Below are 26,180 nucleotides of genomic sequence, written 5' to 3'. Positions count from 1 at the left end.
ATCTCTTCTTGAAACCTATGGCTAGGCCCAGAAGAGAAGCTGTCTTGGTCATAATGGATGTTTCTCTGTCTTCTCTACTCTCATCACTTAGACTTAGTGCAGGTAGAGTAGGAGAAGCATTCTCACTCATTGTGAATTCAAATTAATTACCCCAAATTCACACATTTCCCCTTTCTGCCATCATTGTGCTAGTTTGTAAAGTTCATACTGGGAATATTCTTGAATATTTATTTTGTCATGTCACCTGTTATAAGAATGCATAACTGAAGGAGCAGGTCATTTTTAGGGAACACAATTAGATCATGGAAATGTAATGACTTAACCTTGAAAGAAATGACTTCCTATTTAGTTGCAGTTATGGACACTAATTATAATACCACATGGAAACAAATCCAATTGGTGAAGCATCCTTACGTTCTTGATTTCAGGTCTAGTTACATTGTCATTCCATTCTCCCACCCCCACCCTCAGGAGAACCCACATACAAAAATAAACATATTATTTTTTCCCTCCCAAAGGGATAGTAACTTAGGGAGAAAGGAGTTGAACATTGGTGGAAGTGGGTTCTTTCTGACTATTCTTCTTCTTCTAGCGTTTGCCCGGCTAGGAAGGATCGTCAGTTTCCCCAATGAATGGGTACTCACGAGATGCACCACGGGAAGGTCGATCCAATGCATCCCCTGACTATTATCGATCCATTGTCAAGCTACAGTCCTTTTTCTTAACCTATTAAATGAAGGTTAAAATACATGTTCTCAAGGGTGTTTTTGCAAGTAAGTGATTAGAGAATACTTTTGAGAGCCCCTCTGGACAATACTTCCTACAGTATTGTTACATTGAATGATTTTTCACTCTTGGCTCAGTTGCAGATAATGGGATGATATTAATTGGGCTATAATACCCAGTGAGAGTGGGGGAAATGATGCTTTGGACAGAGCCTGCCATCTGTAACCATGGAGGAAATACAGTTTTTATTAGAAAAACCTTGATTTTTATCATGGCTGCTCGAAGGAATCCCAGACCAAAAGTAGAAGAGGGAGGAGACTGTCTTGGGCTTTTCTTACAGAAGCCCTTCTGTATCTTAACTAGAGATGAACTCTGACCTGGTTAAGAAGTGGTTGGAGAAAAGGTTGAACTCCTTGAACTTGGATTTGAAAACCAACAGTCCTGCTCTCTTTTGCTAGTCCCCTTCATCTTACACTTCTATAAACTTGAAGTCAGTTTTTTAGAAATCAACCTTTTGATGGGGCAGGGTAAGCTAAAACTTCCAAAAATCATCATGCTGCTTTCTTAGTTTATCCCTGTCACTGTGGGATGCAAGTTAAGGGATTCTAATTTTTTTTTTTTAGGTTTGTTTTTTTTTAAAATAAGGGATCTGTTTGTAAGAACTCTGAAACAAAGCCTTGGAGAAACACTACTGAGTGTATTAAAGCTCCCCGGTTTTCTCACCGAAGACCAGTCTTGAGGGTGGGGTTGGGTGGGGAGCTGTCTTGCTCAGGGGCAGCACCAGGCTCTGTATTGCCTAGAGTATATGGCGAGTTCATGCATTGAGTTGATTTTTCTCAACACTAAGGGTAACATTAACTGTTGCAGCACACCCCGCGTTCCGTATGCTTGAGCTGCACAACTTCAGGAGTTGCAGGCCCAGGGCTTCAGTTAAAGAGACACTGTCAACTTACTATGCTTTACTACTCATAAAACATCAAGATTCCAAAAAATAATTTTATGTGAATTTAAAATTTTTAATTCAAAGCACATAAAACTGCTTCTAGAAAGAAATAAGCAATATATATATTATGATTCTATCTTGTTTGAAAGCACGGCAGGTAGCAAGGGCAAAAACAAAAACATCTCCTAACATAATTATATATGTGTGTCTCTCTGGGCTACCATTGCCTTGAATCCTTTCATGTAGAGATATTTCAATTTAGATATCTTAAAATGCAGTGTTTTGTGTAGAATGCATCATGATTGTGCTTTACATAGCATGGACTATTTCCTTAAAGATCTTGGATTAAATTAAAATGTACTTTCCTGCTGACTTACATCACAGTTTTCAGAAACTCAACTCTAAATGAAATTAGCCCTAAGACATTCATTTGGAATTTTTTCCAGATAATCTCTGTACATTGAGGTTATAATCATGAAGATTCTTTCACAGTTGCATTTTTTGGTTGAAGTTAGAATTTTCTTCAAATTCAATTGAAAGTAGACTAGTAAAGTAATATCCAGTTAGTAAGCCATACTGACTTTGCAAAGGCATGGCCCACAGTTATTTAGTGATAGGGCATTTGCATTTAAAGGATGTAGTCAGTATAGCTTGGATACAGAGTTCTGATGCTAAAGCTTGTCTAAAAGGCAAGCCATTTAACCTTCCTGAGCCTTAGTTTCCTGGTGGAAAACAGGGATAATAATAGTAACTACCTCAGGGTTGTTGTAAGGAATGCGTTATTGTAAGATAACTGAGCTTGAGTGTCTGGCCTATAATGAGAACTCTCCAGATATGTCAGCTACTACTGTTCTATTCACATTAACACTTGGTCCAGTGAGTCTTAGCCAAGGATGTGCAGCAGAATTCTGTAGGGGTTAAAATAAGCTGAGTCATTGGTCTCAGCTAGTAAAAAAATCACTCCAGGTGTTTCGGACACCCAACACTGTTCTTTCCAGCAGAGACTGGAAGAAAATATTATTAAATAACTTGTCTGTGACCTCAAGCAATGAATTAGTGTCAGAGACAAGGTTAGGTCTGTTGATTTTCTGGTTGTGGGGGGAGGGTCTTCCCACCCACCACCCTTTCTGCTGCCTTGCCAAAAGAGTGACTCTAATAGACCATCAGTCTGCAAGTAGCTGCACACTTTCTAAAGCACATGTTCCTGGCATTCTTGAATCTCGAGGAACTTGAATGTTGGAGAATAAACAGCAACACTAACAGCAGATATTCATGAAACACAGTAGTTTAAGAAATTACATGGCATAGGCCTCAACAGCACAGCAGTCTGCACTTGTAAGAAATACCAACTTAAAAAAAATATATCACCAAAAAATTTTTAATCAAGTCTTACATTCCTTTAAATTTTTTTTTGTTCCATATAATTTCAGTGATTGAAACAATGGCTGTGAAAACATTGAGAAAAGTATTATCATTTGTAATATAAATCTAAAGGTGTATTGGTAATGTTTATTTAGAACATAAAATGGTTAATTAGATGCTGATTGATTTAAAAGCTCTTACCTGTGGGGCACCTGAAAATGCAAATATGTAAACTATCAATCACTTATAAAAATGCTAAATGAATATGTGCAGATAGACTAAGTATTTTGTTAAAATTATAGCTCAGTGCTAAATAACTTCAGAAAACTATGGACCAACCTTCTGGCTTAATTGCAGTCTTTAAAAAGAGTTTAATTAGAAGCTCATCCAAGGACCTTGGACTCAAGAATGAGGCCCTCTTACCCCTGAACATTTGTCCACTGTGTGTTCAGCTGTTTCATATCCTAAATATGGTGGGAGCTGACTCATTAACTGTTGATGTTGACAGTGTCTTTCTTAACCTATGTCCTGCTTGGTTTTGTTGTGTTTCTAAAAGGTGAGGTGGGCTGGAGGTAAGGAGATTATTGGATAGCTCTAACCCAGTTCTGGTAATTACTTTTCTGGGGTTTCCACCAGCTGTTAATGTGATGTGAGTTTAAAATTCATCATTGATGCTTCCCCCCCCCCCCAGAAGAGTAACTGATCATTAACTTGCTGATTAGACTATATAATACCTAAGAGTAAATAGATTGCATTGACCGCTTGTGAGTTACAGCTATATTTTTATCCTGACCTCTCTCACTCCTTCCCTCTGCCAGTATCGTGGTTTCTTTTCAGCTCTGCCCCCACAGGAGTTGATGTGAGTCTGGTGGCATTGGCTGTTTTGTTGTTACAGATTTGAGGGGCTCATAGTCTTTCTTGGGTTGACTTGTTCTACTTAGAAATCTGTGTGCCCTGAGTATATGTTTGGACCAGAACTCTTACGTAAGTGAGCCACTGGATGTAATGTTCTTCTATTTTCTTTTTTCTTTCTTTTGTCATTACTGCTCCAGGCTGACTTTTCCAGTTAGAAAGACAGACAGAAAGATACCATAGCACCAGTTTCCTTCATTGAGGTATGAATCAGGTTCAAATCAGGGTTGTAAGTTTCCTCTTACATAGAAATACATAGCAGCTGTCTGTATCTGTGTTTCTGCCAACCTTGATTTCATTCCCCTGTAAACGACTACTTCATTTTGGGATGCGTGGGAGCAGGGAAAGGAAGGAACTGGGCAAAGGAAGCCCCAAGTCCCTGTACCTCCCTGTCCAACCCAGAAAAGTATGTTCCTTGCTATAGCCTTCCTGGTCAGAGAGGAGATGCCTTGAGTTACTTCTAAACCCCCCCTCCAAACAGTCCAGGGGATTTACATCTTTTGAATAAAGCTCCAGCTTTCCAATTTCTAGACTTTAAAAAAAAACAAAATGCAAGGTTGGCATTTTTTGGCAAGCCTAAAGGAGCAGTCGCTGTTAACAGCTCTTTTACAGTCTCCTTTCTGGGCCCTGCCTCCTGCATTGCCAAGGAAGGTGGATTTCAGAGCCAGAAAGGGCTGCTCCAGGCCCTTCTCCCATATAACCATTGCAGCTCTGGTCTGTCTGTGAAATTTATTGCAATAGCCTAAAAGACGACAAGTTTCTGCCCCGGGAATGCTGTTTTTCATCTACGTATCTGAAATGTCTGTTCCTGATTGTTTCTTACTCAATATTCCTGACCCAAATGACACAATTGAGGAAGACTCCCCTGTGTGAATTTCAGGGTAGAAGACCGCACCACTGCTACCCAGATGAGGCAGAACTTCTTGGCTGCAACCTGACATAAGAGTGGCAGAGAGCTCTCCTACAGAATTGTGCCTTTGGAGATGGGTATCTTGAGTTTTGCAGAGGAAAATTCTTGGTTGGCTGAGGTGATTTTGTATGATACTGAACACAAGCTGGTATAAATGATGTGTATGGGTAGCAGTGGTTGAGAGACCCTGTAAGTAAGCGGTCCTCACTGAAGAGGTTCTCCTTGTGTGGGGTGATGACTTGGCTGATGAATGCTCTCATATCTATCCTGTGTGGTGAACTGGAGGACACTAATTGAACCCTTTCCCTCTCCAAATATTTCCTCATATTTCTTACTCCTGTATACCATTAAGCACTTAAAATTGCTTGCTTCTCTAGAAAAACAGTATTCTCTGACCTCCTCAATTGCTAATTAGCCTGGACACTGGTAGCAAAGCTCTGCTAACTCAGCCTGAAGTCATGGTCACAGAGAGTGTATCTGCAAACCTTCAGACCTTAACTTACCCTCTGCGTCCCTCCTCTGAGAATCTCTGTTCATCATTGCACTCAAAGCAGCAAGTTTTTGGGTCCTGTGTCTCTCTCCTGACTACTGAGCTGTACAATAGGACTTGAGGTCTGTAAGCATTCTAGCTAGCTCTTAAATAAGCCTGGGGATGAGTTGTCAGCTGCTAAATAGCCCGTAAGAAAGACAGGGAGTTTGTATCATTATAGTTTGCATAGATTTGTTTCTGATCCTGATAGTTCTAAATAACGTAATAATCATAAATATTTGCAGATTGTGACTTCTGGTTAGTTAATTTTCAGCATTTGTTAACACAGATAGACCAAATTTGTTGGTTGAGAAGGTAGTTTAGGATCTTCTGATGCTCTCAGGTCATGTGTGGTGAATCCCAGTACTATTCTGCAGTTCCAACCAAGTTGTGAGAAGCAAGAATGCCAGTAGACAAAGATGTTTCTGGCAGATGTGAGCTAGCAAAACCAGCTTTCTTCCATTCTGACAAGTTGTTTTTCTTGGTAGTCATTGTTCTTAGACATGAAGGAAAAACCTGAGATCCTTTGAAGTATCTTGAATAGAATGACCATCCCTCAGAGAAGTCAGTATTCAGAACCTAGTTCTCATCCTACAGTTCTTTGGGGACATACGTCTGAGCTCAGATGTGTGTGTGTGTGTGTGTGTGTGTGTGTGTGTGTGTGTGTGTGTGTGTGTGTGTGTGTGGTGGGGGGGTCACATTGTACACCATTGTGCTAAATAAAGGAGGAAAGGATAGAGCAGAACTTCCCAGCAGCAAAGAAGCTGTGCCCAGGTTTGTGTGTTTTCCATGAAGAGGCTGACGGAGCACATCTCTTGGACAGACATCACTTTTCTTTCCTTGCAGTCTGATTCTGTAATGAGTATCAGTGGAGAAGCTCCCTCGGTGTGAGCGCCCTTCAAAAGTTGGACAGGACTTTGTCCGAAAACATAGTTCAGATTCCTTTAAAACTCATTGAATGTTATACCAAAGGTCACCACTCTGCAGGTGTGTGTGGAGGGTGCACAGAAGGGAGGTCGGGAGGGTCTGGTTGTGTGTGTCACTAAGGGGACTGAGACAATGGACCTAGCTGAGAACACAGCAGTCATGGGCCACACTACAGTGTTGTCAGGTATTTGTTCTTGATTGTTATTGTAATATATTTTCAGTTTTGTTTTTCTAATTTAATTCTCACCCTGTTGTCTGACTGTGAACTGCTAACAGTGTTAAACTTGATGTAAATAAATGATGCCCTTGTAATGGGAATGCTGTCTGCCTGTTGTCTCACAAGGTTTGCCAACTTGTGTTTTATTCTAAATAAAAGTTGCAATATTTTATTGGCAAAGTTGGTTTATGACTGGAGTGTTTCTCTAATTTTAACTGACAGGGATTCTAAGCTGTGTAACACAGATGTTTGTCTTCGAGGTTAGGATTTTAGCAAGCATCCCACTGGCACACTGCTGGAATCGCACACTGGGAGGAGATCCTCATCCTTTGACGGACACCATTCTCAAACAGCCAAAGGTACCACCTGTAGCCCCTCTGCTACACAAGGTGGGTAATGTTTGTATGTCCTGCAATATGAAGTCAGCTTCAGGTAAACTTTTAAAAATATTTTGAGCCAAAATTAGCACTAATAGAATACGTGTAAACTCTCATGGGACATTTTAGTTTGACTTAATCTTCAAAATAATTAATTTAGGCTGAACAAGAACCAACCACTAGTGTGTACTAGTGGCCTGCTGAACATCTAAGATCTTATTACCCTACCAGTCCTTTTCAGTTTGGTTCAGGAAGTCTTATTTTAGGATCTAAGAACTTATCTTTGTGCTCACCCTTTTTGACTTGTAACATCTTTCATACCCATAAGGTTTCATAAGGTGATAGCATTTGCTGTAGAAATCCTCATGAAAGCAGAGGAGTGGGAGTCAGGCCTGGGTTGGCGCGTGCGCACACACACACACACACACACACACACACACACACTTCACGCAAGGTATGTCACCTCACAGAGCCATTTTTCAAATTAACTGGTACCTAGATCATAAGTGACATGAGATAAGTTCTCAAACGTTAGCTACCTAAAATAAACTTCAACCAGTGAGGGTTCAGAGAATAAGAATGGACAGGCTCAAGCTATGCTGTGAAAATTGACAGCAGTTTAGTCACTAGGTTTTATTGTTCTTAAAACTCTTAGAAGCTCTCTATCTTGAGCAGTTGGCAGAGATGAAAATCTTCAGAGCACTTGTCCAGCTAGCTGCCCATTACTTACTGTGAATGAGATGGAACTTATAAGCTCTCATGTGGCATTACTCTGTGAGGCTGAGCCTGGCTTTTGAGAAAGAGATGTGCTGCTTGTCTTGGTTGCTGAGGTATAAGAGGTTCAAACCCTGTTTCTTTTTTTTTCTCGGAGTTTTTTATTTTTTTAAATCTTTATTGATTGGATAGAAACGGCCAGAAATTGAGAGAGATGGAGAGAGACACCTGCAGCCCTGCTTCACCACTCATGAGGCTTTCCCCTTGCAGGTGGGGGCTGGGGACTCAAGCCTAGGTCCTTGTGCACTGTAATATGTACGCTCAGTCAGGTGCCACCCCCCATTTTTTTTTTTTTTACCAGAGCACTACTCAGTTCTGGTTTATGGTGGTGCAGGGAATTAAATGTGGGATGTTGCAGCCTCAGGCATGAGAGTCTATTTGTATGACCATTATGCTATCTACCCCCTAAATTCTATTTTTGACATCATGCATAGCTATCCAGTACTAAAAGACCAATGTTTCTGAAACCTAAAGGTAAGAATGTATACTTGCCTACTTGCAAGTGTTTCCCTTTCAAAAGAAAAAAAAAAAAATGTAGATGCAGAGCAGACAGAGCCAGCCCCCACCCGAGCACTTAGCTTGATTCCTCAGTGTGACTCACTACCACTCCTTAACCCTGAGGCAGAAGTGCTCCACTTTACTAGGCAAAAGGAAAGGTGGTGACAGAGAGCTGGTGGCAACATTTTCATATAGAAGAGCCCAACACTGGAGTCCTCTTTATTAATGAAGGAATAACCCAGCTGGTGTGATCCCACAGCAAAAGGGGGTTAAGTCTGGTCTCTCAGTAAGAAAGTAGTCATGAGAGGCTTAGAAAAATAGAACATTTTAATCTTTATGACAGTCAAGGCCCTCACTTAAAAATGTTCTTGTGTGAAGTTTGATTGCAGCCACCCATACCACATTCCTTTAATCTACAGAGCAAGTCTTAACCTATACCGACACAAATCTTCTCTAAAAAATTCCTCCTCACAGGTAGAAGCTGAGCTGTTAGCAGGTCTTCATTCTTCCCTGTCAGTAACGGGCCTTTAGCATCTGAAGACGAGGTTCTCGCAAGCCCTGGATTTCTCTCCCTCGTGGCTTTCTCTAATTACAGTCCCCTCTCTGTAAGGCACTACATGACTTTAAAAATTGGCCCCGACTTCCTATTACACACCACTTACATTAGTGACTGTTAGATGGTGGTGCTCTTGTCGCATACAGGCTGCTGTAGAAGGCAGCCTGTCTAGCTCTCAAGATTCTATGAAATAGGTGATTCTCTGGGAAATGGATTTGCATCCCTGAGAAGAGAAGAGTTTTTCCTCTTTAGGGACATATACCATCATCTTAGCTATTTCATCCAGTGCTGCTTCTGTATAGGGGAGCTCCTGGCTCAGGAAAACATCACGTGCACACAGCCTCACATGATGATACTCCAGTGGCAGGAAGGGGACGAAGCAGTCGATCAGGTTTTCCTTCACAATGCTGCTGTGGCCGAAACTGCTTTCTGAAAGAGAGAAAGACCAACTCCAGAATGGCTGTGGCTTGTGGCAGTGCTACGGATTGAAGCCTCTGTCAAGAAAGTCTTGTGTAACCAGTATGCTGGGTCCTCCTGTGTGGTAAAGGTTAGTTTTGTTTGATGACAGAAAGGACCATCCTACCTCCATCTGGAGGCTGAATTGAGATTTTCACAGAAGACTTTTAGTACTTTGTCTGGAGATAGAGGCAAGGATTTCTTATCTTTAAAATCATTTTCAGAAAAGTTCACTTGTGTCTCCCTGAATAGTCCCTCTGCCCCCAACTATGGCTCCCACCAGAGACTTGTTACCTGTCGACTCCATGATCTCTGCCTTGAGGGGGTGCTCCAGCTGATCTGCTGTGATGTCTTCCCGGGACTTTCCAGCCTTAAGCAGGTTCAGAACCACTTCATTGATGGCACTGCCCCCAAGGTTACTGAAAGAGCAAAGGCTTTATTTCATTTTTCTTATATTTGATTAAGGTGGAGGGAAAGACACCTGCAGCACTCATAAAGCTTCCCTTCTGTAGATGAGGACCAGGTGCTCCACTGCTTAGCCCGGAGACGAGCTTATTAACAGATTTCCTTCTTTCTCGATTTAGCTTTCACTTTTTCACAATGAAGTCTTTGGGGGCCTGGATACCCCAAAGGTTTGTGTAGGAAAGATGTGATTCTCCCCTTGATGTTTCTTTTTGTAGTATTTTTTTTTTTAGGCTGTCAAAAAAAAATGACATTTTTGCATAGGAAAGAGCTGGGCATTGGTGCACACAGATCTGGGTTGAAGCTTGACGAGTGCTGAAACAAGTACTGCAGGTGTCTCTCAAAATTCTCTGTCCTATCAAATGAAGAGTGGCTGGAGGAGTGGATTATGTAGGCAACAAGCTCCAGTGAAACCCTGGTGGCAGTAAAAAAAAAAAAAAAAAAAAAAGGATAGATACATCATGATTCATCTGACAACCCAGTATATATACTTTAGTGATTTAATTTTGATTTACAAAATTATAAGATAACATCAAAATTCCACACCTTTCCCACCACCAGAGATCTATGTTCCCTCCATTGGAAACTACAGTAGTTCTTGCAAGATCACAGATAGAAGACAACCCAATAGGGAGACTGAGACCAGAGCACTGCTGGGGATTGAATCTGGGACCTCAGCCTCATGGTTATGCTTTCCCTTGACATCAGAGGGCACAGAGTATCATTTTAGGGCTGTAGTAGTTGAAGAAGCTGTGAGCTCTTTGTAGTTCACTAGAGGTGATGAAGGTGAGATATAAGAGAAGGGTAATGTAAGATAGTGACAGAGGATGACCCTTCTCTGCCAAGAGGAACAGTTAAACTAGCAGTGGGACACCAACATTACATTAGAAGAAATGCTGATAGACATCCCCCAGCACCAAATATTCTCTCAAGGGCTTGAGTGCATGGCAAAATGGATATCCTTGCAGGTGAGCTTTCTCACCAGCCCAAGTTATTATGAAAGATACTAATTTGAGCCCCCACACCTATGGACATCTAATCTTTGACAAAGGGGCTCAGACTCTTAAAATAGGGAAAGCAGAGTCTCTTCAACAAATGGTGTCGGAAACAATGGGTTGAAACATGCAGAAGAATGAAACTGAACCACTGTATTTCACCAAATACAAAAGTCAATTCCAAGTGGATCAAGGACTTGGATGTTAGACCACAAACTATCAGATACTTAGAAGAAAATATTGGCAGAACTCTTTTCCGCATAAATTTTAAAGGCATCTTCAAGGAAACGAATCCAATTACAAAGAAAACTAAGGCAAGTATAAACCTATGGGACTACATCAAATTAAAAAGCTTCTTCACAGCAAAAGAAACCACTACCCAAACCAAGAGACCCCTCACAGAATGGGAGAAGATCTTTACATGCCATACATCAGATAAGAGTGTAATAACCAACATATATAAAGAGCTTGCCAGACTCAACAAGACAACAAATAACCCCATCCAAAAATGGGGGGAGAACATGGACAGAATATTCACCACAGAAGAGATCCAAAAGGCCGAGAAACACATGAAAAAATGCTCCAAGTCTCTGATTGTCAGAGAAATGCAAATAAAGACAACAATGAGATACCACTTCACTCCTGTGAGAATGTCATACATCAGAAAAGGTAACAGCAGCAAATGCTGGAGAGGCTGTGGGGTCAAAGGAACCCTCGTACACTGCTGGTGGGAATGTCAATTGGACCAACCTCTGTGGGGAGCAGTCTGGAGAACTCTCAGAAGGCTAGAAATGGACCTACCCTATGATCCTGCAATTCCTCTCCTGGGGATATATCCTAAGGAACCCAACACATCCATCCAAAAAGATCTATGTACCAACATATATAAAGAGCTTGCCAAACTCAACAACAAGACAACAAATAACCCCATCCAAAAATGGGGGGAGGACATGGACAGAATATTCACCACAGAAGAGATCCAAAAGGCCGAGAAACACATGAAAAAATGCTCCAAGTCTCTGATTGTCAGAGAAATGCAAATCAAGACAACAATGAGATACCACTTCACTCCTGTGACAATGTCATACATCAGAAAAGGTAACAGCAAAAAATGCTGGAGAGGGTGTGGGGTCAAAGGAACCCTCCTACACTGCTGATGGGAATGTCAATTGGTCCAGCCTCTGTGGAGAACAGTCTGGAGAACTCTCAGAAGGCTAGACATGGACCTACCCTATGATCCTGCAATTCCTCTCCTGAGGATATATCCTAAGGAACCCAACATATCCATCCAACAAGATCTGTGTACACATATGTTCTTGGCAGCACAATTTGTAATAGCCAAAACCTGGAAGCAACCCAGGTGTCCAACAACAGATGAGTGGCTGAGCAAGTTGTGGTATATATACACAATGGAATACTACTCAGCTATTAAAAATGGTGACTTCACTGTTTTCAGCCGATCTTAGATGGACCTTGAAAAAATCATGTTGAGTGAAATAAGTCAGAAACAGAAGGATGAATATGGGATGACCTCACTCTCAGGCAGAAGTTGAAAAATAAGATCAGAAAAGAAAACACAAGTAGAACCTGAAATGGAATTGGCGTATCGCACCAAAGTAAAAGACTCTGGGTTGGGTGGGTGGGGAGAATACAGGTCCAAGAAGGATTCAGAGGACCTAGTGGGTGTTGTATTGTTATATGGGGAACTGGGGGATGTTATGCATGTACAAACTATTGTACTTACTGTTGAATGTAAAACATTAATTCCCCAATTAAAAAAAATGAAAAAAATAAGAAAGACACTAATTTAAAGGCTTCCCTAGACATACAGCAACTAGACTGCCCTTATAAGAATTCTATCCAACCTGCATTCAAGTCTCAGTCTCCATCTAAAGAGCACAGAGTGGCCATTTTTGACAGGAGGAAAAGACAGAGAGGGAGATAGACCCCTGCACTTTGTACTGTGTGTGCCACCACCTGCCCCCACAACAAAATTTTTTTTCTTAAATATTGATTTATTCACTTTTGTTGCCTTTGTTATTGGACAGGACAAAGAGGGGGAGAGAAAGATAGACACCTGCGGATCTGCTTCACCACCTGTGAAGTGACTCCCCTGCAGGTGGGGAGCCAGGGGATCGAACTGGGATCCTTATGCTTAATGCCCTGCACTACCACCCAACTCCCAACAAATTCTTGAAACAAAATTCCAGGACCACTGGGGGCTAGGTGGTAGGTAGTGCACCAGGTAGGTTAAGCACGTGGACACACTTTCAGGGAAAAGGTTCACAAATATATTAAAAAATTAAAAAATAGTAAATAAATAAAGCAGCAGAGGGCGGAGGGTAGATAGCATAATGGTTATGCAAAGAGACTCTCATGGCTGAGGCTCCAAAGTCCCAGGTTCTATCCCCCGCACCACCATAAACCAGAGCGAACAGTGTTCTGGTTAAAAAAAAGAAAAGAAAAAAGAAAGCAGCAGAAAACACCTCCATTTTATAAAGCCAAGGATATCATGAAAATGGTAACATGGTCTCTGGTAAACAGAAGTGCAAAAGTTCTCGATCAAATGCTAATAGACCCAATTAATTGGTGAGAATAACATCATAGACATAAGTTGGGCAATAGGAATCAGAAAAACTTAAGCTGAGGTAAGTCTTATACCACTTTTGCTCCAGCCTTAAAGAAATGGCTTATCGGGCATTAGTCTGTCTCCAGGCATTTGTAAGCTGTTAGTAGCCCAGTGGCTAGAGTGCTGGACTTAAAAGCATGATGCATAGTGCTGCCCTTACTCTCTATTATTGGTAAATCTTTTTTAAAGCCAGAAGAATTTTCCCAAAGGTGAATTTTCTCATTGACTCAGTATTTGTTCATCACAATTTATGGCTTTCCCTTATACTATGTATACAAGAGTTGCAATGAGCCAGTAATGGAGAAAATATGTTACTACTATCTCTTGTAAGGTAGACATTGAGCCTAAAATGTTAATGTATATGCAGAAATTCCCCTTCCATGACGATCAAGTGTGATAGGAAAAATGAAATCATGGGAGTCTGGGCAGTAGCACACCCAGGTTCTAGCCCCATCTCCCCATCTTCAGGGGTAACGCCTCATGAGTGGTTAAGCAGGTCTGCAGGGGTCTCTCTCCCATCCGTGTAGTAGAAAAAGAATGGCCGCTGGAAGTGGTGGATTTAAACCAAAAATCATGCATCTTTTCTAACTACAACAGTGCTAGAAATGAGTGAAAAGGAAAATAAAGATAAATATGTCTTCAGTGTTATGGCTGGGGTTAGGTAGGTGCCTGCACTAGGAGTCCATCGCTTCTGGTGGCCATTGTTTTTTTCATTCAACAGGACAGAGAGACACCTGCTTCACGACTTGTGAAGCGTTCCCCACTGCGGGGGCTCAACCCCCTTATACATAGTACTATGTGTGCCACCACCTAGCCCCCACTTCTATGTTTTGTTTTTTGTTTGTTCAAGATTTACTGAAACAGTATCAGAGCACTGGTAGCTTAGCTCATCCTGCATGTCTATCTCCTCACTCCCAAACAACATGCTTTTGAATAACTCTTAGAATAAAAGTTACCTGGAGATCAATGACAAAGATCCTGTGTAATGAAGAAGAGGAAGAAGGAGAAGGAGAAGAAGAAGGAGAAGAAGGAGGAGAAGAAGAAGGAGGAGGAGGAGGAGAAGAAGAAGGAGGAGGAGGAGGAGAAGAAGAAGAAGGAGGAGGAGGAGAAAAAGGAGAAGAAGAAGGAGGAGGAGGAGAAGAAGGAGGAGGAGGAGGAAGAGAAGGAGGAGGAGAAGAAGAGGAGGAGGAGGAAGAGAAGGAGGAGGAGGAGGAAGAAGGGAAAGGGGAAGAAGAAGAAGGGTAAGGGGAAGAAGAAGGGGAAGGGGAGAAGGGGGAAGGGGAAGGGGGGAAGAGGAGGAGGAAGAGGAAGAAGAGGAGGAGGGGGAAGAAGAGGAAGAAGAGGAAGAAGAAGAAAATCAAAGCAGGTTTATATTAGTGTAAAAGAAAAATGTTAACAATAAATAAAGAGAAGTAGCAAGGAGAGGTGTGGCTCTCAGCAATTAACTAAAGAGGCAAACTTCCCCCAGGGTAGAAGGAGCAAGGGAAGGTCTTTTTGTAAACACAGCCTATGAAGAAACTAAAGTCAGGCAAAAATGTGACCTTCCCAAGAGACTAAAGCTGGTAGGAAATGCCCTCAGGCATGTACCTCCCAGGGATGAAAAAAGGTGTAAATATGCTATTATATCTTCAGAAACTACAAAAAGGACTGAAATAATAAAATTTAGAATGGAGATAAATGAATAGAAGAGCTGGCTCTTTTTTTTTAATTCTTTTATTTTTAAATATTCCCTTTTGTTGCTCTTGTTGTTTTATTGTTGTAGTTATCATTGTTGTTGTCGTTGTTGGATAGGACAGAGAGAAATGGAGAGAGGAGGGGAAGACAGAGAGGAGGAGAGAAAGATAGACACCTGCAGACCTGCTTCACCGCCTGTGAAGCGACTCCCCTGCAGGTGGGGAGCCGGGGTTTGAACTGGGATCCTTATGCCCATCCTTGTGCTTTGCACCACCTGCGCTTATCCCGCTGTGCTACAGCCCGACTCCCTTTTTTTTTTTTTTAATTTTTTAAATATTTATTTAATTTATTTATTTGGAAGAGCTGGCTCTTTTAAATAAACCCCATAGCTACTCTAAGAAACAAAGGGAAATCCCTGATTAAAAATATAAAGTTACTTCTGTGAATATCTATATATGCAAACTTATTGGAGAGAGACTATCAAAGCATCACTCTAACATATGTGGTATTGAGAATTGAACTTGGGCAGGGGGAGACAGCATAATGCTATGTAGAGACTCATTCATACCTGAGGCTCCAAAGTCCAATCCCCCCCTGCCCCACCCCCCCCACACACACACACTAGAGCTGATCAGTGCTCTGATTAAGAAAAAAAAAAACGGGCCCTTACATCCTGTAGTTGGGAATTCAGTTTGTGTAGCCACTATGAGTTCTCAAAAATTGAAAACCAATTCTCTGTGTATTTACCCAATGGAAAAAAGCAAGACTAATTTGAAAAGATGTATGTATTGCAGCATAATATATAATACCCAAGATCCTGAAATCAGCTGTCAACTAAAGATGGTCTGAATACACTCTTTGCCTTCAGAGTTATGGCTGGGGATCAGGGGCTTGAACTCAGATACTAGTGCACTTAACCAGGTACACCACCACCCAGCCCCCTGAATACTATCCTTTTAAAAACATGAAATCTGAAATTTGTAACATGGATGAAGCACAAGGGAATTTATGCTGAATGAAATAACCAAAGCAGTGGTAAGTTAAGGTATAAAGTACAGCTGCTGATTTCTAATGATATCCACCTGAAGCTTATATATAATGCAATTTTACTTCAATTAAAATTTGAAAACAAGTTCACTTAAGAGGTACAGTTTTCGGGGGTCACGTGGTGCAAAGCGCAAGGACCAGAGTAAGGATCCCAGTTCGAGCCTCTGGCTCTCCACCTGCGGGGGAGTCAGCTTCACAGGTAGTAAAGCAGGTCTGCAGGTATCTTTCTCTCCCCCTCTCTCGATTTCTCTCTGTCCTATACCACAACAAGGGCAACAAAACGGGGGGGGGGGGGGGGGATGGCCTCCAGGAGCAGTGAATTCATGGTGCAGACATTGAGCCCCAGCAATAACCCTGGAGGCAAAAAAAAAAAAAAAAAAAGAGGCACAGTTTTCAACTCCTCAGCCAAACTTCCCCAGGCAGAGGGATTCACTAAGCAGCCCTAGAAGCATGAACTTCAGTGCTTTCCCCTCTCCCCTCTTCTATCCAGAATGCCACCAGACCCCATTTAGAAAGCAGCAGCTTAGCTACTTGCTTAACCTCAGTGCCCAGAGAGGCTCTTGGCATATGTCAGGTGGACCATTACTGTTAATGAAACAGGCATGTGTGCACATGTCCTGCAAGCGCTACATCGCCAGCCACAGGCCACCTTTTGACTGGTATTTCTTGAGCACCTTAATTCTTTTCCATGTCAAATCGGCCCAAAAAAGCCATCTCAAAGCTCTACTGACAAACCCACTCTAACTGCAAATGCTTTCCTAAAGAACCAAAGGGAAACCTAATTCATCACTTTGTTCAGAGAACTGGCATGAGGAACCCTCCTCACTTACCAGCTTCACTGAGAACACAATAGCTCTCACCTCTGGAGTTCCTCATGTGGCCTGTGATTCATCCTACATCATCCTGTACTTGGCAGAAATGGGCCACCAGTGTCAGCTTTTGGCAGCTAGCATTGAGCTCTGCATTCCTCCACCCCAGATGAGGAATGCTATGCCCACTGCCACCAGGTACCATCACAAGGCAAGCTAGCAAAACCACAGCACCTTCCTTCAAACAGCAGCTTTCAGGATTAAAACACTGGCTTCACTGCAGTGTCTGCCACCTGTTCAGACTAGCAGCTCCAATTACTATGCTCTGCTTTGAAACAAGACTCCTTATCCTACAGGGAGATCACAGCAGGAATCAAGGCTGGGGACACACTGTCTTCCACTCCCTCCCTAGGTCTCTAGGATTCCTAGAGACCTTTGGGATTTAGAGGTGTCACTTTCTGGGAGGAGCAAACAGCTTCAAGGGCTTTTTCTGTCAACACCAGGGCCACTGTTGGACACTCCGTCCACACCTGCACCTAGTTGTAGACAGCCAGGAAAGGACACCCACCAGTTCAATGACCACACACCAGTGTGTCAAGAGATCAGGATCATTTAGGTTACATGGGGAACTGCTGCCACTGGTGCAAGCCAGGTTTTTCCTGGCTGAGGGAGGGGAAGAAATTATCAGTCAGGATTCCTGCAAAAGAAAAGGGAGCCCAGAATGGACACCTGGCCTCCTCCATTCACTTGAGTCACAGGGGTCGGTGGAGGGGACTCCACCCTTGAAGACTTCAGGGGGACAAAGGCGATCGTTATTTTGTCACTTCAACCGAATTCACTACCACAGGAGGAGACCTGCACTTTGGGTCACCCAGTAGACCTTGGAGGAAAGTTCATTTGAAGAACTACTGTCCTCCCCCAATACTGAACATTCAATTTTGTGACACAGAAAAGGAATTTTTACTTTCTCTAGGTTCTGTGGTATCTTCCCATCACTTTTTCTTTGCTTTGATCCTCAAAACCACCTTGGAGGCCCCTGCCCTCCTTTCACAATGGAAAGGTGTCCCCTACCCTTTACTTACAGACCAGAAAAGACTTGCCATTCATACACAACACATCCTAAACCACCAACTTAATTGCTTCTGTTTTGTGTTTAGGGTCCACAGCAAACTGTCCCCCTTTATTTCCTCCTCTACCCTCATAGGCTGAACTCCTAAAGCAGAGAAAGCCACTGCCTTGGCTTCTGCTCTGAGTCTGCAAGAAGCTGTTTGTAATGGCTTGACCTTAGGCAGGACTTTCCCAGCTGCCACCTTCCTTTCTTTACCAGAGCACTCAGCTCTGGCTTATGGCAGTGTGGGGGACTGAACCTGGGACTTGAGAGCCTCAGGCATGAAAGTCTCTTTGCATAACCATTATGCTACACCCCCACCCCTAAGTCACCTTCCTAAAAGGGGATTCTGAGTATACCATTCAAACCACATTATAAAGCTATGGAATTTGGCAAGATAATATACAGTGTGGAGGGGGGATGCTGGAAAACTGAGGCAGCCACATGCAAAAAGATGAAACTGGACTGTTGTTTACATACAAAAATTAACTCAAAATGAATTAAAAACATTACTATGAGACTAAATTTAGAAGAGAACCCAAGTAGTGGGCTCTGACATGGGTCTTACTGCTTTTTTAAAAACTATTTTAAACTGTTTTACTTATTGGATAGACACACCTGCAATACTGCTTCACTACTCACAAAGCTTCCCCCTGAAGGCGGGGACCAGGGGGCTTGAACCTGGGTCCTTGCACATTGTCACGTGCATTACCACCTGGCCCTACAGTGCTTTTTTTATATTTAATTCTCTGCATTATATGTGCCAGAGCCATGTTCTGGCACCTCACAAATAATAAAGATTAAGAAAACAAAGACAAAAAGTTCATTCATTAGAAAAAGCAAAATCAGCAAGGGGGTATCAAACAAAATCTGCACAGAAAAGATAGCAGCAAATAGAATGGAGAGGCAGCCTACCTCAACAGGCCAGGAGGAGGCTTCTGTCTTCGCTACTGGTGTTCTGGTATAGAGAAGAGGCTGCCCTGGGAGTGTGGCAACCCACCCCATTACCATGCAGGATCAGCTCCCAAGCCTCTGTAGTACCTACCTGGACTGAGACTTCCCTACTCAGCCCTGAAGACTTCCTTCCTTCCTCACACCTCACCTGAGGAAAAGATAGAAGGTTCTCCAGGGCTTTGTCCTCTGAGTCTCCGGCACCCGGCGCTTCAGCTGTGGCTGGAGGACCTCCAGCAGGTCTGGATGTAGCTTCTCAGCCTCATCGAAAATGAACAGAGTTTGGGGGCAGCGATCCTGTGTCTTCTGGATCTGATCTGTCAGCCTCTCCTGCTCAAAAGATGGGGGACACACCTAATATACCCACCCTTCAGGCTCAGGCTTCCAGGCAATCCTCAAGCACCCTGGGGGAGGGGAAAGGTGTGTCTGCCCAGGCAAGCAACCTCAGCTCAGCTACTTCCCTTCCAGGACCCATTCCAGAAGTAACCATCAGCTCACCCTCTCTAGGTAGGAATCGGGCAGACAGGCTGCCAGTCCCTGGCACACACTCCTAGGAGCAGAATGCCATCAGCACCCAGATTTAGACTCAGCCAACATATAGCCAACACCCCAGGAAGAAATAGGTTTTCAGTTAAAAAGAGGCCTTTGGGGAGCACAAGGTTAGCTCTGCCCACCCCCACCCCCATGAGCCCCCGAGTGTTTTCGCAGAACCCACACTGTCCATCTCTGGCTGCAGCACCTGCCACCTAAAAGTTGTGTGGGGTGAGAGTGAGTGTGTGTGTCCATGTCAGCTCTCATAATAAGGAGGCTAAAATCCTCACAATTTTGCCACAAAAGCCAGCTAGATGCTTGTGGGAAGACAGGGCTGGCTGGCCACACAGACACTGTATGTGATGGAGAAGTCTCCAGCCTCAAGGCTTCTATCACCTCCTTAGATCTAGTGGAGCTGAAAGCCAAAGACACATCTTAGTTCTGGTTGTCATGTGGGCTATTTTCTTTTCTTTTTTTTTTTTTAATTTTTATTTTATTTATTTATTTTTTACCAGAGCACTGCTCAGCTCTGGCTTATGGTGGTACAGGGGATTGAACCTGGGACTTTGGAGCCTCAGGCATGAGAGTCTCTTTGCATAACCATTATGCTATCTACCCCTGCCCATGTGGGCTATTTTCAACAGTAAGTTATTGGAATGGAAACTAATGTAGCACAACAAAGACAGTTTGTACCCATCCACTTCCACTTATTGGCATATAATCGACAGTTTGGGGATGACACAGAAAGTAACTTGTTAGTAGGCCTCTTTAAGGGGGGGGCAGATGACAGCACATCTGGTTAAGCTTACATATTACAGTGCACAGGGACCTGGGTTCAAGCCTTTGGTCCCCACTTGCAGGGGGAAAGCTTCATGAGTGGTGAAGCAGGGCTAGAGGTGTCTATCTCACCCCTCTCAATTTCTCTGTATCCAATAATAAAAAATTAAAGATTTTAAAAGGGGCAAATGTCACTTCCTGTCCAAAGAGGAGATAATATAGTGCAGGGCAGGTTAGGGTGGAACTCACTAGTATAGATTGTTTATGTGTGAAGTTCAGGTTCAAGACCCTGGCACCAAAATAACAACAAATTATGATAGTGCAGAGAAAATACCTGAAAGGACAGCAGAAATGCTCCCCATTTTCATGTGAAGACATCATGATAAAGTTGCTATTGGCTCTACTACTTCTACAACTGAAACATGAAACTTGGTCTGTTACAGTCCCAGTCCCAAGGATCTGTGGGGTTTGGAACATCATCATCTGTCTAGAACCTCATCTGCACAAGGTGTATGTCCCTATGACTACAGGTTCTGTCACCACAGCCACCTGCCCTCCTTTGACATCCCTCCCCTCCTTTGACATCCCTCCCCCTGGTTTCTCTAGTGCCCAGATTCTTGTAAGGGAGGGCTAGTGTCAGGGGCTCCCCAGGTTTGGAGGCCTCACCTGGTACTGGTCCACGTATTTGGGGTGGGGGAAGTGGAGTGTGGCAATGAACATCTGGACACAGTCACTCCTCAGCCCATCCCGGAAGAGATTGTCCGCCATTATCCGTGCCACAAAGTTCTTGCCTGTGCCTGAGCCGCCATGAAAGGAGAGTCCCAGGGCCTTGTCTGGCTGGTCTAGCTCCAAGAAGCTCTTCACTGACCTCAGGACCAGATCCCGGGCCAGGGGCTGGCCATGCACCTGTCCCTGCAGGTCTGACTCGAGACCTGAAGGTAGGAGTGAGGGGCCAGTGAGCAGCTGCCAACATCCCCACACCTCCCAGCACCTCTAAGCTGGGATCTTTCAACCAGCCAGTTCAACCTTAGAAGCTTCAGATGCCAGGACCCAAGAGCTCCTTACTGAAGTCTTGAAGAATCCAAGCTGCATTTCTGAGAGAAGGAATTTCCCTGAGCTCTAAAGATGTCTCAGAATGTCTTGCACAGTTTCTGGAGAAGAACCTCAGACCTGAGCCCCCACCGCCGTATCCATTAGGGTTAGTCCGGGGACCTTGCAAATACTGTGGGTGACACACTCATTTTACTCATGTTAACTCAGTTACCACCCTTTGAGGACAGCTGGTGTAAGCAGAACTCTGTTAAGACCTTTGTCCTCAGCCATGTGGTGGCACCACGTGGAGATAAGGCTGAGACAGATGCTGCCAGTTGTGGATGGGGAGACACTTTCCCCTCCCCAGCCTGAGGTCAGGCCAGGTCTCACCTGAGAGGTCATTGGAGATCCTGCAGTCCCCAGTGTCACAGCAGTCCCCGAATCTGCAGTACCAAGTGCTTAGGATGTCCAGGTACTGCTGGCCCAGCAACGGAAGACTCCAGCCTGCAAACAAGAGCCTGAGTGCAGGCGCTACCCCAGCACAGGTCTGTCCCCTCTCCATCTGGTTCTGTAGTCTGCCCTGCAGAGCAAGTCCCACTTTGCCAGGATTTGGGGGGGGGGGAGGTGCTAGAGAGGGGACGGACCCCTAGGAGGTATTGGTCCCAAAGCCCTCCGGGAGTTCTCTGGGTCCTGAATCCGCCTGACAAACCTTAGTGCCAGAATCACCGGTAAAGCAAAACCGAGCTACACAATCACCTTCCAGCTCCTTAGCTTTAAAGGTGGATGTTGACAGCACCCTCACAGCACAGGATTAAGAGCAGAAGGGGCTCAGAGAACCGCTGGTCGGGGACAGGGACAATGATGTGAATGTAACCCACCACAGCTTGTCGGTGACAGTGACCCGGGGGTTCCACCGGAGAACTTCCATCACATACAAGTCAGAAGAGTAGCTCGTGATCTGGGGGACAGGAGTCAGAGCCCTGGAGGAGAGGGGCCCCATGACTCACCCTGCGTCTGGTCTTCATCACAGGGCCTGCTCCCCACTTGGCAGCCAAGCAAAGCCCAGTAGCGCCGGCAGAGGGCGGCGGCTGCCCGCAACTGATCCCGCAGGACCCCGGCGCCCCCCGGGTCCTCGGCGTCCCCCGCGCAATGCAGCGGGAGCAGGAGCAGCAGGAGGAGCGGGCGCCAAGGGCCGAGCATGGCGCCCCCGTCCCGCAGCAGCTCGGGGCCCTCAGGCCCAGATGCCAGGGGTGGAGCTTGCTCTTCCCCAACCGAAACTGGAGGTGCGGACGCCCCCTAGCTTCCGACAGGGCCCGTCTGGGGCCAAGTGGCTGCAGAGACAACATCAAGCTCTGACAGCCCACCTCTGCTCTGAGCTGCCTGGAGGCTATGGGGACCCCAAGGCTGCTAAGTGCCCGAGTGCAGGTCTGGGGACCAGGGCCCCTCCCCAACCCTCCACTCCCCCCAACGAAAGGAAGTGAAACCCCAGGAAACAGAGCTCTTCCCAGAGCTGAGAGTCCCGTCCCTCCAGGTGCAGGAAAAAAGTTGGTGAGTCCCAATCTATAAGAGATTAGAGTTTTGAAACCCCCCCCCCCCAGTCATGAGAACAGCTTTCTTGTGAACAGCCCAAACTGAGTCCCATTAGCCTTTCCTTGGTTGAACTGACAGCTTTCAAGTGTGGAGTACAGCCCTGAAGTCTCTCCTGACTTGAACTTTGGGGGAGGGGGGAATTTCAGAGGAAGTCAATGCAGTTTTCAGAAACACTTGAGTTACTCAAGTCACTGTGAGCTAGTAGTGGGAAGTGACTGCTGTCTAAGGGCCCTGGGACTGACTGACTGGCTGTGAGACTGGGCTGTTGCTGAGACCTGGGGCCTAGACTCCAGTCCCATCGCTGCCTGACATTAAGCCCTAGGTCTGCCTCCTCTTCCACAACTCACCAAGTTTGTTCCTGCCTTCCATCCAAACAGCTATGGTCACATAAATACCTACAGTAGCATGAGAGCAAAAATGACAAGTAACTTATGTACAAAGTGTGTCTTAGCCACTCAGATTAAAGCCCAGATTGAAACCTCCCAAGGAGCAGGGCTGTTAAATCAAATGCGGCATTCAGTTTACTAAACCCAGGAAACACTTGTTAAAGAAATGTCATCATGATTATCTGAAATGAAAACACCAAAACCTTCAGCAAATGAGTATAACTAGCAGTTTAACATAGTGACTGATGCAAAGACTGCCCCCATATTCTGTGAGAACTTGGGTGTTCCATTAACAGCCCTAATGACTTGGGAAGAGTAGCAATGGAAGAGCACAGGATTTGGAAGCATGAGATCTTGAGTTCATGCCAGGCCTGTATTCTGGTTCTCTCAATTAAAAAAAATTATATATATCTTAATTGCCTGAGCCTCAGTTACACCTATAAAGTAGGCATGATAAAATGCTACCTTAAGGGAACTGGGCAACAGTTTACCCAGTAGGATGCACACTTAGCCATGCACTTGGGCCTGGGTGGGAGGTCCCTACCACGCAGAGGGGGGGAGCTTCATGAGCAGTCTTTGGCATCTCTCCTTCTCTCCCCTTCTGTCTCAAGTTCTGTAAAAAAAGGGGGGGAAAAAAAGGGAGAATGTCCAGTAGAAATGGCGGAATCCTGGTAGCAAAGAATGAAATGAAGTGACTTTTGCATCCAGGGTTATTGCTGGGGCTCAGTGCATGCACTATGAATCCACTGCTCCGGGAGGCCATTTTTCCCATTTTTTATTGTCCTTGTTGTTACTGTTATTGTTGCCATTGCTGCTGTTGTTGGATAGGACAGAAATCAAGAGAGGAGGGGAAGACAGAAAGATACCAATACTGGGTGGAGGGTAGATAGCATAATGGTTATGCAGAGACTCTCATGCCTGAGGCTCCAGAGTTCCAGGTTCAATTCCCTGCACCACCATAAGCCAGAGCTGAACAGTGCTCTGGTAAAAAAAAAAAAAAAAAAAAAAAAAAGATAAGATACCTGCGGAGCTACCTCACTGCCTGTGAAGTGACCTTCCTACAATTGGGGAGCCAGGGGCTGGAACCAGGATCCTTATGCCGGTCCTTGCACTTCGCGCCATGTGCACTTAACCCACTGCACTACCGACTGGCCCCTTAAAGTGACTTTTTTAAAGTATTAAAGGAATACTGATAATTGGGAGCTAATTTGTTAAATTTTTGTTACTATCAGTATTCCACCTGGAGGCAGTTCTAGCTTTAAAAAAAATTTATTCATGAGAAAGATAGGAGGAAAGAACCAGACATCACTCTGGTACATGTGCTACCAGGGACTGAAGTCGGGACCTCATGGCTGAGTGATAGCCAGTGATAACCCTGGAGGCAAAAAAAAAAAAAAAAAAAAGCGGGTAGCTGGGAAGCTCTTGGACAAACTACTTGATTTCAGAGACCTTTCACAAAAAAGCAGAGGTAAGGGGGTGGGGCCGCTGTGCCTACAGTGTAGATTTAACAATCTGGTAGAGGTGAGCTGTGCCAGCACACTTTCTGGGGAAATGGGAAAGTGTGCTCCTGAGGTAATACTTCCCTTATAAAACATTTTCCCAATAAAAAATTTACAAAGTAATTTTCCTTTTTTTTTTTTAAATAGTCTTGTTTTAGTTATTATTGGATAGACAGAAATTGAGAGGAAGGGAAGATAGAAAGGAAGAGAAAAAGAGAAAAAGACTCCTGTAGCTCTACTTCACTACTCATGAAGCTTCCCCCTGAAGGTGGGGACCTGGGGTTTGAACCCGGTCCTTGTAGAGTTAAGCGCACAGTGTGTGTACTCAGCCAAGTACACCACCACCTGGCCGCTATACTCTTCTACCAGTTAATCTCATATCAAAACAAACTACCCATGTTTTACTCACAGGGCCTGGAGGCTGTGGGTTATATAATAAAAGCCTTCATTTTAAATAGGCCTTATAAGAAAAAAACCTGCCCAACCCAGAAGGTAGTCAGAACATCTGCCTTCTGGGCAGGGGTAGATAGCATAATGGTTATGCAAAGAGAGTCTCTAGCCTGAGGCTCCAAAGTCCCAGTTTCAATCCCCTGCACCACCATAAGTCAGAGCTGAGCAGTGCTCTGGTTAAAAAAAAAAAAAAAAAAGGAGTCGGGCGGTAGCAGCGGGTTAAGCGCAAGGACCAGTGTAAGGATCCCGGTTTGAGCCCCGGCTCCCCACCTGCAGGGGAGTCACTTCACAGGCAGTGAAGCAGGTCTGCAGGTGTCTATCTTTCTCTCTCCTTCTATGTCTTCCCCTCCTCTCTCCATTTCTCTCTGTCCTATTCAACAACAACAACTACAACAATGAAAAAAAGGAAATAAATTAATAAAAAAATAATACATTCTAAAAATAAATAAATGGGAGCTGGGAGGTAGTGCAGTGGGTTAAGCACATGTGCCTGCGAAGCACAAGGTCCAGCTTAAGGATCCTGGTTTGAGCCCCCCGGGCTCCCCACCTGCAGGGGAGTCAGTGAAGCAGGTCCCTCCCCCTCTGTCTATCCCTCTTCTCTCCATTTCTCTCTGTCCTATCCAACAACAATGGCATCAATAACAGTAACTACAACAATAAAAAAAAAACCAAGGGAAACAAAAGGGAAAAAAAAACAAAAAAAAATTTTAAATAAATAAAACTTCTCACAGCTAGACTCAGTGGATCCTGGCTTTGACATCCAGGCCACAGAGCGATTCAGGCATTACAGAGGATTCTTCCCAAGATGGAACATAATGACAAAAAACACAGAAAACTTGGCAAGTTTCTGGGGACCTAGGGACTGAAAACAATCCATGCCTAGGAGACTTGGTATTTCTGGACTCAGTTCTACAAGTAACACCTGGATCCATTTCCCCATCAGTATAGATCCTGCCTGTCTCTCCCCACCTCAACCCCTCAGTTCCTTCACTGTAATGAATATATCATCCCAAGGCAACAGGTGCTTCAGAGGCAGTTCTCTTGCATGCTAGA

General features: G+C 44.2%; 1 protein-coding gene across 3 annotated transcripts in view; it reads right to left on the bottom strand.

Annotated features, from left to right (window-relative positions):
- TOR3A (torsin family 3 member A) overlaps positions 1-22,620 on the bottom strand; it is an 80,206-nt gene extending 57,586 nt beyond the window's left edge. The window contains exons 1-6 of one of the 3 annotated variants that reach the window (XM_060197752.1): positions 22,210-22,576; positions 21,593-21,706; positions 20,837-21,102; positions 19,014-19,192; positions 9,482-9,606; positions 8,485-9,160 (exon numbers count right to left, since the gene is read on the bottom strand). In XM_060197752.1, the coding sequence (XP_060053735.1) occupies positions 8,907-9,160; positions 9,482-9,606; positions 19,014-19,192; positions 20,837-21,102; positions 21,593-21,706; positions 22,210-22,402 (1,131 nt within the window). In that variant the 5' untranslated portion in view covers positions 22,403-22,576 and the 3' untranslated portion in view covers positions 8,485-8,906. The other 2 variants (XR_009551572.1, XM_060197753.1) reach the window with 2 other exon arrangements.
- Positions 22,621-26,180: the final 3,560 nt, after the last annotated feature.

This window comes from Erinaceus europaeus, chromosome 9 (assembly GCF_950295315.1).
Source record: "Erinaceus europaeus chromosome 9, mEriEur2.1, whole genome shotgun sequence".
In the NCBI taxonomy this organism is placed as follows: Eukaryota; Metazoa; Chordata; class Mammalia; order Eulipotyphla; family Erinaceidae; genus Erinaceus; species Erinaceus europaeus.
The sequence above is the reverse complement of the archived record's forward strand: the minus strand, read 5'-3'. Positions and strand labels throughout refer to the sequence as shown.